Source organism: Palaemon carinicauda, chromosome 43, assembly GCF_036898095.1.
Source record: "Palaemon carinicauda isolate YSFRI2023 chromosome 43, ASM3689809v2, whole genome shotgun sequence".
NCBI lineage: Eukaryota > Metazoa > Arthropoda > Malacostraca > Decapoda > Palaemonidae > Palaemon > Palaemon carinicauda.
Window position 1 is genome coordinate 52136479 of NC_090767.1, and position 12631 is coordinate 52149109.

Sequence of the window (12631 nt, forward strand, 5' to 3'; positions counted from 1 at the left end):
GTTCCTAGTGGTTTGGGCCATTTGTCTTGTCCCCTAAAAGTCATAGCGTTTTGAATTGACACCAAAAGTTATTGGGTCAAGTTGCTTGGACTCCAGACGGAGCTATTGAATCATTAGGCTTTTGAACCTCTTGTTGTCCAAAGACTGAGCGAAAGGATCACTTAAACTGCTGCTGCTGCTTCTTCTTCTTGGAGTCCAGAGTAAGGACAGAAGGTCAAATTCCCTGAATCTCTTCCTCCTCCTCTTGTTAGGAAAGAGAGAATCGAGACCCACTTCTGACCTTCAGTGGATGTCTTCAAAGGGCTCCGGAGTTAAATTCTTCTTTTAGATGTTTCCCACCTCAGAGGATTCCCTCGGAAGGACTCTTTACCCTCCGAAGTTCATATTGCAGTTAGACTTTGGGTCAAAGGACTTCTGGGGAAACTTATAATAATACCAATACTAATACTAGTACTAGTAATGGTACTGGTATTGGTACTGGAACTGCTAGGCTACTGGTATCAATAGGCTATCAGTTCTACTACCAGTGCCAGTACTAATACTAGTATTAGTACTAGTACTAGTACTAGTACTAGTACTAGTACGAAACTGGTACTGGTACTAGAACTGGTACTGGTATCATTACCAGTACCAGAACCAATACCAGTACTAATACTAGTACTAGTACTAATACTAGTACTAATAGTAATGCTGTTAGTGGCATTGGTACTAGTACTGGTACCAGTACCAGTACTAGTAGTAGTAAAAGTACTCGTGCTGGTACTGGTACTTGTAATGATATCCGCACCAGTCCTGGTACCAGGACAAGTACTATTTCTGGTACCAGTACAAGTACTATTTCTAGTACCAGTACAAGTACTATTACTAGTACTAGTACTTGTACTGACACCAGTACCCTTACCAGTACTAGTACTGGTATCAGCACCAGTACCAGTACAGTTGAATTCATCTTCCGAAAACTTGGATTTAGTCTCTCTCTCTCTCTCTCTCTCTCTCTCTCTCTCTCTCTCTCTCTCTCTCTCTCTCTCTCTCTCTTCAAGAGAGACAGAGTCTACACAATCAGAGAAACAAAACAGTATTTAAAATCCTATTTCTCTTCATTTTGGCCAAAGGAATCTCTTCATAACTCTGTGGTTACCTACTTACTAGAAACAACCTCCCTGACTTGCAATATGTGGGTCAGGAGTTCAATACCTACCTAATCCCCATAGCTTCCAGTAGTGAACATACCTTCACTTTCCATCTGAGATAGCAATGGGAGGTTTGGGGGAGTCTATAGGTCTCTAACTGTTGAGTTATCTACAGCCATTGCCTTTCCCTTCCTGGTCCTAGCATGGGTGGAGAGGCGACCTGGACATTGTCCTATGGGAGGTACGAAAATGGAGAGTAAGTGGCTTGCTGAAAAGGATCGTTCGAGAATTTGAGAAAGAAAGATTCTTTAGAGGAAATCATGTGACACTTTCTATGATCGAATTAAGGAATCATGACAAAGAAGGCTCTGCCCTGGGGCAGAGAGGCTATTCAATGCAGGTAGGGCATAACCTCTTATGTTATTTCTCAGTTTTTGAAATATATATATAAAAATGTTTTCTTAATATTGTCAATCAATGTTTGTCCAAAGACACAGAATCCCCATCTGAGGTTCACTGGTGACTTGCATTGGAGACACCACAAGTAAAGATCTCATTCCTCTGATCAGTTCCTCTGTGTTGGAAGTGTTGCAATTGAAAAGTGTAAAACAGAGCAATATTGAAGGACATTGCAAAAGAGATTCGGATTCAGAAGAAATTATTTCGTAAAGTCGAGATCTCTCATCATTTTAACAAAGCTTTTGATAGTTCAATTGGTCTCCCAACTGATATTATCACTCAAAGAAAAGGAACAGTATTTTTGCATTTGTTTATTTTCTTCCTGTTTGCAAAGAATCAAAGAAAATTTGCATTTTTAGTTGGCTTAGACGAACTGTTGGTTAGCTCTATGTGTAGTTAATGTAATGGAAGATTTAGTTTCCAAATACCCCCCCCCTCTCTCTCTCTCTCTCTCTCTCTCTCTCTCTCTCTCTCTCTCTCTCTCTCTCTCTCTCTCTCTCTCTCTCCTGGGACCCCCTTGACAGGTCTAATCATCTATGCAAGCGATTCATCATCTTTTCTTTTGGTGCCAAAAAGATGTTTACCAGAACCGTTTCATACGACATCAACTTTCCCCTTTGAGACTCTGGAAGTATTCCAGCCTCCTACACTTCTCTGCATATTCTCTCCTATACTTACTATTCTCTCCTGTTCTTTCTATTCTCTCCTATTCTTTCTATTCTCTATTCTTCAACACGACTAAGTCAGACAGTATCGGAAGCTATTCTTTTGTTCAGGATGTCTCTACATTTTGTCCTTCTTCCCCTCAGAGAACGGTACCGATCTAGACACCTTTTGTCTCGGATGTAAACATTGGAGCTTCTTCTTCTTGTGCAAATTTGCGGGCAAAAATGCTGACGTTTTAGAGCCTTTTTTGCAAATATAACTATTAAGGATAATCTGACTCAACCCAGAGATGGAGAATAATAGAATATATATTTAGTAAAACATGTTCTCTATTAAGATAACAGTGAAAAGAGGAAATGCTTAACTACAGGAATAATGTTTACCAGAAACTTATAACACTTTAAACAAAGCCTTTTGGGAGAGATGGCTCTGTTTAATTATGTTTGTTCTATATGAGGAAAGAGTGTGTGTATATAAACTTGCTTTCCGAGAGGTGCCCTACTTTCTTCATTGTACTGTACCTCAAAAGGCATTTCTTATAGATGTAAATGGACTCAGTGCCAGTCCATATGTCCCAAATGATCACCTCGCAGTTCCACAGAGAATCATCAGATGGCAACACTGTCTTTGCTTTGCTTTGCTTTCTCTGCTTTGTTGTTGTTGTTGTTGTTGTTGTTGTTGTTGATATCGTCAGTTTGTTTGACAACATAACACAGAAGATCCTTTGTCTTACTTTTGCCTTCGTTGGCAAAGCTTTGAAGCTGCTGACACCATTTACTGGTGAGTAGGTTGGCAATGTTGCTAGCGTTATGTTGGCAGCACTGGTGAGATGGTTGGTAACACTACAACTGTCATGTTGGCTGCTCTGAATCTGTTTCATAATGCGGAAGACAAAAGATACAAAACCACATGTTGCTTCCTCCTCTGATATTGAAGATTGGTTCATTATTAGGAGGGGAAGGTTCTCTCTCTCTCTCTCTCTCTCTCTCTCTCTCTCTCTCTCTCTCTCTCTCTCTCTCTCTCTCTCTCTCTCTCTCTCTTACATACTCCTTTATGTAATCTACTGCACAATCAATAGCATTCTATATACATGTGATTGGAAGGTCCTTTTGGGGATTCCTGTCAATTCAGACAGAAAAGGATCAGTAACAAGAATATTTTTGAGACCACTTGTTGGCAACCCTGGATTAGAGATTGTTGTCATCACCATATGATAAATAAAGCTCTACTAGTCAGTGCCAATTATTCTAGGTTAGTTTGCTGTGAGCAATCAGAAGAAAATCTCCCACCATCACTAATCCGCACTGGCCAGCGTAGTGATGAAAATTGGACAAACCCCAGACATGAATAAGGACATGTCAGACATATTTATCCTGCAGTAGACTATAAATGGCTGCATTTGTATTTGCATTATTGAATAGCTAATATTATCCTTAGTGGTGTCCAAGAATCGAAGACAACATCTCTCCGGATAATCTGATAGTTTTGATATTAAGAGGAAAACTGTTTACGTTTCTCCATTTATCACTTGGCGTCGACACCTGTTTCAAGTCACTTCTTTCCCCGTGACTCTTCATCAGGACAACAATGGTCGAGAGATTACACTTTAATATAAATGTTATTCTGGTGAAAATTCGAAGACAAAAATTTTTGGATAACCCAAAATTAATTCTAAAAATTGTAAATGAAAACTTATGAATTTTTGTAAAAAAAGAAATTAAAAGTCAAAAGCTTACTATTTCATGGCTGATATCACAAGCTTTCTCCCTCTTCGACAGAGCTTAGAAAAAAATAACTTATTCAAGCTATAATTATGCATAAGTCATAATAAAGGACAATGATATTAATAATAGGGGTAAATAGCAGTAACTGTAAACACAATGAACTCCCAACCTCATCTAAAAGAGACATTTTCTGAATGGACCAATCAGTAGTAATAGTAAAGTTCCATTCATGATAATTTTATGAATGAATGAACGTAGGAGGAGGAGGAGACTTACTACTACGGCAATGAATGAAGGTGTTGGGATTACGATGTAAACAAAGAAAGAATCTACCAAGTGGGTCAATGGATGACAAGAGGGAATGGAACCAGGAATCATCTCTCTCTCTCTCTCTCTCTCTCTCTCTCTCTCTCTCTCTCTCTCTCTCTCTCTCGCTTGCTTTGGGGAATCCCATGACACACCCGGGATCGATCCCACGGGAGGGGTGAGATTGGAAGCTGCAGGGGGGGATTGTTGACCTGCTGAGTAGGATAAGTACCTGAGGGATAGGTGACTGTGGTGGGTCATTGTCAGGGTGAAGAAACGGGTTGAGCCTCGCAGTTGCATCCCAGAACACTCGGTGAGATCTTGAAGGCTAATTGAGAGAGAGAGAGAGAGAGAGAGAGAGAGAGAGAGAGAGAGAGAGAGAGAGAGAGAGAGAGAGAGAGAGAGAGAGTAATCTTTGAACATCTCACGTTTTTATGATGTTTCAAAACCCCTTTTTAGATGCATGCTCATCTCTCTCTCTCTCTCTCTCTCTCTCTCTCTCTCTCTCTCTCTCTCTCTCTCTCTCTCTCTCCCGAGGGAGAAAGCTGTTTCGTGATTGTGTGTGTGTGTGTTCAAGGGCCCAATCCTCTCCTTCCTTCCTTCCTCTCCTGTACTGGTTTTTCATCTTCATTACGGAATTCAATTAGAAGTCGAGTTTTCGTGATGTTTTTCATATTTTCATCTCTCAATGAACTTTCAAGAATTCTTCATTTTATTCATACCTCATCTAGGACGTGCCTGAAGGATGAAGATATTGGTTCGCGTTTGCTAGGCCCTTCGATTGCCGACTACATCCCAGCCATATATGATTTCTACTCTCTTGTAGGATCGTGGAAAACTAGTTACATATGCAGATGATGCTACTCTCTTTGCCTCATTTCCATATTCTGAATGTAGATCTTGGGTTGTTGAGTCCCTTACTAGAGATATAATTAAAATTAGTGCATAGTGTAAATTATATACACGTGTTTATGTATAGCCATTGAAATTCCAAGAATCGATCCCATGAGGGGGTTTGTAGCTAATGTTTCTCTCCTAGGTTTGGAACCACAACAGTTTGTTGACTATCAGGGACAGTTGGATACTGGAATTTCTGGTACACATTGCTTTAAATAAGTAAACCCACCCACACCCTTGCTGCGTGGGGAGTTCCTGTGTTTTGCCTTCACCTCCGCAATTTCTTCCTACACTGTTTGGTTACTTGCTGTGAAGTAAGGGTGTCAGAGGGTGTACGTCTTCGGAGTGAGGTGTAACAGGGACCTAAAGTGTCCAACTGTACCTTGGCTTTTCTCTCTCGTGTGAATATTCATCTTCCAGAGTTGCCAGTTACTCCTATTTAGATTGACTGTTGCCAGTTAGTACCCAGGAAATACAATTTATTCCTCTTTTTATAACTTTCATATATAACTTTTCATACGTCTCCACGTATGTAAGTAATTGGGTTAGGCTTGGCCTTATGCCAGCACAAACTTTTGCCGTTTCCATAAACAGTTCATGAAATTGCCATCATAAATTAAACATGGCGTGAAACATCTGTAGACTTAATGGAGACTACAACCATTTGCTGATTTTGTTTACATTTGAGGCGTTACCATGGCAACGGGGACGCTTTATGGCCTGAGGTTGAAGGTTTTAGGGCGATTTGGTCTGGGACATTAAAAGATTTTTTAACATATCTTCTTATATTGCACTTTGTTTCTGGAGAGAGAGAGAGAGAGAGAGAGAGAGAGAGAGAGAGAGAGAGAGAGAGAGAGAGAGAGAGAGAGAGGTAAATGAAGCAATTCTCAAGCAAAGCACGTTTTTATGATCTTGTGAAAAGCTAGCGTGCTCTTCCAAGATCATGTTCACTCTCTCTCTCTCTCTCTCTCTCTCTCTCTCTCTCTCTCTCTCTCTCTCTCTCTCTCTCTCTCTCTAAGAGGTGCGTTCCTTTATACAAGCGATTTCTCATCATATTTTGGCGCCAAAAATAATTTTTACCGGAACCGTTCCCTACGATGTCTTCAACGCTACTCCCCCCCCCTTAGAAACCTCTGTAAATTTCCCTCTAATATTTTCCTCTCTTGTAGGGAAGTCACCTAATGTTCTTATTCGTATCTTATTTCCTGCCAATGATTTATTGTGTTTATTTTATAAGCTCCAAAGTCAGTCTGTTTTTCTTGTTTAACTTTTGATGGTTCCTACGTTTTGAAGTTGACTTTCCAGGAACAGTAATCAGTCTTTTTTCCTTTCCTCACCGGGCTATTTCCCCCAATGGAGGCCTTTGGTTTATAGCATCCTGTTTCTCCAACCAGGGTTGTAGATTAGTTATTAATAATAATAACAATCATAGGAAGGTTTTTTTCCTTTCACATATGACCCATCACTTGCTAAAACCCAGTTCTGTCCCTTGCCTCTCTTCCCAAATGTGTTTCTTCTTCCTTTATCAAGAGAATCATCATCTTCCTTTATCTCTTAACCCATAATAACTTTCTTTACCTTTTATACATCTTGAAGGACAAAACCTGATAAAGGACTCATAGGAAATAGATCTTTAAAAGTCTCGGGTGAAAACAGGGATATACCACCTATTCCACAAGCCCTAGTGATGGACTATAAGGTCCATTGTCCCATTTGAGTCCCACTCCTTCATCAGACTTATAGACGAAGGAATTTCCATTGCATTGATGTATAATATTACTTTATAGTTTTTCATGGGTCAAAGACAGCACCTCTCTCTCTCTCTCTCTCTCTCTCTCTCTCTCTCTCTCTCTCTCTCTCTCTCTCTCTCTCTCTCTCTCTCTCTTTATATATATATATATATATATATATATATATATATATATATATATATATATATATATATATATATATATATATAATATATATATATATATATAGAACAACAGCAGCAAATACAGCCGTCTCAAGTCCAGTGCCGGACAAAGGCCTCAAACATGTCCTTATTCAAGTTTGGGATTTGGCCAGTTTTCATCACCACTCGGATGAGTGATGATGGGGCACTTTCGTCTGCTTGCTCACGGCAAACCAGCCTAGTAGGGGTGGCTCTGGCAGTCGCAGCTTTACTGATCATAGGTTAATGGCAGAAGTTTCTCCTGTGTTGCCATATAGCTGCCCTTAAAATATTGCTTGAACAAACATTGCCTTCTTCTTACTAATCCATTTCTGTTTATGCACTGCCTCTTCCTTTCCTTGGGGACTGTGTTAGGGCCTGCCTCTTCCTCTACTCGGGGCCTGTGTTAGGGCCTGCCTCTCTCTCTCTTCGGGGCCTGTCGCCTCTTGCTCTCCTCGGGGCCTGTCGCCTCTTGCTCTCCTCGGGGCCTGTCGCCTCTTGCTCTCCTCGGGGCCTGTGTTAGGGCCCGCCTCTTGCTCTCCCCCAAGGCCTGTGTTAGGGCCCGCCTCTTGCTCTCCTCGGGGCCTGTGTTAGGGCCCGCCTCTTGCTCTCCTCGGGGCCTGTGTTAGGGCCTGCCTCTTGCACTCCTCAGGGCCTGTTGCCTCTTGCTAACCTCAGGGCCTGTCGCCTCTTGCTCTCCTCGGGGCATGTGTTACGGCCCCCCTCTTGCTCTCCTCGGGGCCTGTGTTAGGGCCCGCCTCTTGCTCTCCTCGGGGCCTGTCGCCTCTTGCTCTCCTTGGGGCCTGTGTTAGGGCCCAACTCTTGCTCTCCTCGGGGCCTGTGTTAGGGCCTGTCTCTTGCTCTCCTCGGGGCCTGTGTTAGGGCCAGCCTCTTGCTCTACTCGGGGCCTGTCGCCTCTTGCTCTCCTCGGGGCCTGTCGCCTCTTGCTCTAGTCGGGGCCTATGATAGGGCCCGCCTCTTGTTCTCCTCGGGGCCTGTGTTAGGGCCCGCCTCTTGCTCTCCTCGGGGCCTGTCGCCTCTTGCTCTCCTTGGGGCCTGTGTTACGGCCCGCCTCTTCCTCTCCACGGGGCTGTCGCCTCTTGCTCTCCTTGGGGCCTGTGTTAGGGCCCGCCTCTTGCTCTCCTCGGGGCCTGTGTTAGGGCCGGCCTCTTGCTCTCCTCGGGGCCTGTGTTAGGGCCCGCCTCTTGCTCTAATCGGGGCCTGTGTTAGGGCCCGCCTCTTGCTCTTCTCGGGGCCTGTGTTAGGGCCCGCCTGTTGCTCTCCTCGGGGCCTGTCGCCTCTTGCTCTCCTCGGGGCCTGTGTTAGGGCCCGCCTCTTACTCTCCTCGGGGCCTGTCGCCTCTTGCTATCCTCTGGGCCTGTGTTAGGGCCCGACTCCTGCTCTCCTCAGGGCCTCTCGCCTCTTGCTCTCCTCGGGGCCTGTGTTACGGCCCGCCTCTTACTCTCCTCGGAGCCTGTCGCCTCTTGCTCTCCTCGGGGCCTGTGTTAGGGCCAGCCTCTTGCTCTCCTCAGGGCCTGGGTTAGGGCCCGCCTCTTGCTCTCCTCGGGGCCTGTGTTAGGGACCGCCTCTTGCTCTCCTCAGGGACTGAGTTAGGGCCCGCCTCTTGCTCTCCTCGGGGCCTGTGAAAGGGCCCGCCTCTTGCTCTCCTCGAGGCCTGTGTTAGGGCCCACCTCTTGCTCTCCTCAAGGCCTGCGTTAGGGCCCGCCTCTTGCTCTCCTCGGGGCCTGTGTTAGGGCCCGCCTCTTGCTCTCCCCAAGGCCTGTGTTAGGGCCCGCCTCTTGCTCTCCTCGGGGCCTGTGTTAGGGCCCGCCTCTTGCTCTCCTCGGGGCCTGTGTTAGGGCCTGCCTCTTGCACTCCTCAGGGCCTGTTGCCTCTTGCTAACCTCAGGGCCTGTCGCCTCTTGCTCTCCTCGGGGCATGTGTTACGGCCCCCCTCTTGCTCTCCTCGGGGCCTGTGTTAGGGCCCGCCTCTTGCTCTCCTCGGGGCCTGTCGCCTCTTGCTCTCCTTGGGGCCTGTGTTAGGGCCCAACTCTTGCTCTCCTCGGGGCCTGTGTTAGGGCCTGTCTCTTGCTCTCCTCGGGGCCTGTGTTAGGGCCAGCCTCTTGCTCTACTCGGGGCCTGTCGCCTCTTGCTCTCCTCGGGGCCTGTCGCCTCTTGCTCTAGTCGGGGCCTATGATAGGGCCCGCCTCTTGTTCTCCTCGGGGCCTGTGTTAGGGCCCGCCTCTTGCTCTCCTCGGGGCCTGTCGCCTCTTGCTCTCCTTGGGGCCTGTGTTACGGCCCGCCTCTTCCTCTCCACGGGGCTGTCGCCTCTTGCTCTCCTTGGGGCCTGTGTTAGGGCCCGCCTCTTGCTCTCCTCGGGGCCTGTGTTAGGGCCGGCCTCTTGCTCTCCTCGGGGCCTGTGTTAGGGCCCGCCTCTTGCTCTAATCGGGGCCTGTGTTAGGGCCCGCCTCTTGCTCTTCTCGGGGCCTGTGTTAGGGCCCGCCTGTTGCTCTCCTCGGGGCCTGTCGCCTCTTGCTCTCCTCGGGGCCTGTGTTAGGGCCCGCCTCTTACTCTCCTCGGGGCCTGTCGCCTCTTGCTATCCTCTGGGCCTGTGTTAGGGCCCGACTCCTGCTCTCCTCAGGGCCTCTCGCCTCTTGCTCTCCTCGGGGCCTGTGTTACGGCCCGCCTCTTACTCTCCTCGGAGCCTGTCGCCTCTTGCTCTCCTCGGGGCCTGTGTTAGGGCCAGCCTCTTGCTCTCCTCAGGGCCTGGGTTAGGGCCCGCCTCTTGCTCTCCTCGGGGCCTGTGTTAGGGACCGCCTCTTGCTCTCCTCAGGGACTGAGTTAGGGCCCGCCTCTTGCTCTCCTCGGGGCCTGTGAAAGGGCCCGCCTCTTGCTCTCCTCGAGGCCTGTGTTAGGGCCCACCTCTTGCTCTCCTCAAGGCCTGCGTTAGGGCCCGCCTCTTGCTCTCCTCGGGGCCTGTGTTAGGGCCCGCCTCTTGCTCTCCTCGGGGCCTGTCGCCTCTTGCTCTCCTCGGGGCCTGTGTTAGGGCCCGCCACTTGCTCTCCTCCGAGCCTGTCGCCTCTTGCTCTCCTCGATGCCTGTGTTAGGGCCGGCCTCTTGCTCTCCTAGGGGCCTGTCGCCTCTTGCTCTCCTCGGGGCCTGTGTTAGGGCCCGCCTCTTCCTCTCCTCGGGGCGTGTCACCTCTTGCTCTCCTCAGGGCCTGAGTTACGTCGCGCCTCTTGCTCTCCTCGGGGCCTGTCGCCTCATGTTCTTCTCGGGGCCTGTGTTACGGCCCACATCTTCCTCTCCTCGGAGCCTGTCGCCTCTTGCTCTCCTCGGGGCCTGAGTTAGGGCCCGCCTCTTGCTCTCCTCGGGGCATGTATTACGGCCCGCCTCTTCCTCTCCTCGGAGCCTGTAGCCTCTTGCTCTCCTCGGGGCCTGTATTACGGCCCGCCTCTTCCTCTCCTCGGAGCCTGTAGCCTCTTGCTCTCCTCGGGGCCTGTGTTACGAACCCGCCTCTTGCTCTCCTGGGGGCCTTTGTTACGGCCCGCCTCTTGCTCCCCTTGGGGCCTGTGTTGCGGCTCTCCTCTTGCTCTCCTCGGGGCCTGTGTTACGGCTCGCCTCTTCCTGTCCTCGGGGCCTGTGTTACGGCCCGCCTCTTGCTCCCCTCGGGGCCTGTGTTGCGGCTCGCCTCTTGTTCTTCTTGGGGCGTGTGTTACGGCCTGCCTCTTGCTGTCTTTGGGGCCTGTGTTACGGCCCGCCTCTTGCTCTCATTGGGGCCTGTGTTATGGCCTGCCTCTTCCTCTCCTTGGGGCTTGTGTTACGGCTTGCCTCTTCCTCTCCTTGGGGCCTGTATTACGGCCCGCCTCTTCCTCTCCTCGGAGCCTGTAGCCTCTTGCTCTCCTCGGGGCCTGTGTTACGAACCCGCCTCTTGCTCTCCTGGGGGCCTTTGTTACGGCCCGCCTCTTGCTCTCCCTCGGGGCCTGTGTTGCGGCTCGCCTCTTGCTCTCCTCGGGGCCTGTGTTACGGCCCGCCTCTTGCTCTCCTTGGGGCCTGTGTTAAGGCCCGCCTCTTGCTCTCCTCGGGGCCTGTGTTACGGCCCGCCTCTTGCTCTCCTCCTGGCCTGTGTTATGGCCCGCCTCTTCCTGTCCTCGGGGCCTGTGTTACGGCCCGCCTCTTGCTCTCCTCCGGGCCTGTGTTACGGCCAGCCTCTTCCTCTCCTCGGGGCCTGTGTTACGGCCCGCCTCTTGCTCTCCTCCGGGCCTGTGTTACGGCCCGCCTCTTCCTCTCCTCGGGGCCTGTGTTACGGCCCGCCTCTTGCTCTCCTCCGGGCCTGTGTTATGGCCCGCCTCTTCCTCTCCTCGGGCCTGTGTTACGGCCCGCCTCTGCTCTCCTCCTGGACTGTGTTAGGGACCGCCTCTTGCTCTCCTCGGGGCCTGAGTTAGGGCCCGCCTCTTGCTCTCCTCGGGGCCTGTGATAGGGGTCCGCCTCTTGCTCTCCTCGGGCCTGTGTTACGGCCAACCTCCTCCTCTCCTCGGGGGCCTGTGTTAGGGCCCGCCTCTTGCTCTCCTCCGGGCCTGTGTTAGGGCCGCCTCTTGCTCTCCTTGGGCCTGTGTTACGGCCGCCTCTTGCTCTCCTCCTGGCCTGTGTTAGGGCCTGCCTCTTTCTCCTCGGGGCCTGTGTTACGGCCTGCCTCTTGCTCTCCTCGGGGCCTGTGTTAGGGCCCGCCTCTTGCTCTCCTTAGGGCCTGTGTTACGGCCCGCCTCTTGCTCTTCGGGGCCTGTGTTAGGGCCTGCCTCTTGCTCTCCTTGGGGCCTGTGTTACGGCCCGCCTCTTGCTCTCTTTGGGCCTGTGTTAGGGCGTGCCTCTTGCTCTCCTTGGGGCCTGTGTTAGGGCCTGCCTCTTGCACTCCTCAGGGCCTGTCGCCTCTTGCTAACCTCAGGGCCTGTCGCCTCTTGCTCTCCTCGGGGCCTGTGTTACGGCCCGCCTCTTGCTCTCCTCGGGGCCTGTGTGCCTCTTGCTCTCCTCGGGGCCTGTGTTAGGGCCCGCCTCTTGCTCTCCTTAGGGCCTGTGTTACGGCATGCTTCTTTCTCCTTGGGGCCTGTGTTACGGCCCGCCTCTTGCTCTCCTTGGGGCCTGTGTTAGGGCCTGCCTCTTGCTCTTCTTGGGGCCTGTGTTACGGCCCGCCTCTTGCTCTCCTTGGGGCCTGTGTTACGGCCCGCCTCTTGCTCTCCTTGGGGCCTGTGTTACGGCCCGCCTCTTGCTCTCCTTGGGGCCTGTGTTACGGCCCGCCTCTTGCTCTCCTTAGGGCCTGTGTTCGCCCGGCCTCTTGCTCTTCTTGGGGCGTGTGTTACGGCCTGCCTCTTGCTGTCTTTGGGGCCTGTGTTACGGCCCGCCTCTTGCTCTCCTTGGGGCCTGTGTTACGGCCAGCCTCTTTCTCTCCTTTTGGCCTGTGTTAAGGCCCGCCTCTTGCTCTCCTTGGGGCCTGTGTTACGGCCCGCCTCTTCCTCTCCTTGG

The 12631-nt window shown here is 50.3% G+C and overlaps 1 protein-coding gene across 1 annotated transcript in view; it reads right to left on the reverse strand.

Moving 5' to 3' along the window:
* Positions 1-3201, reverse strand: part of LOC137633881 (integumentary mucin C.1-like) — a 37161-nt gene extending 33960 nt beyond the window's left edge. Inside the window, exons 1-2 of the mRNA XM_068366122.1 lie at positions 2777-3201; positions 626-840 (exon numbers count right to left, since the gene is read on the reverse strand). Coding sequence (XP_068222223.1) covers positions 626-840; positions 2777-3201 — 640 coding nt within the window. The remainder of the gene's footprint in view (positions 1-625; positions 841-2776) is intronic.
* Between the last annotated feature and the right edge of the window lie 9430 nt (positions 3202-12631).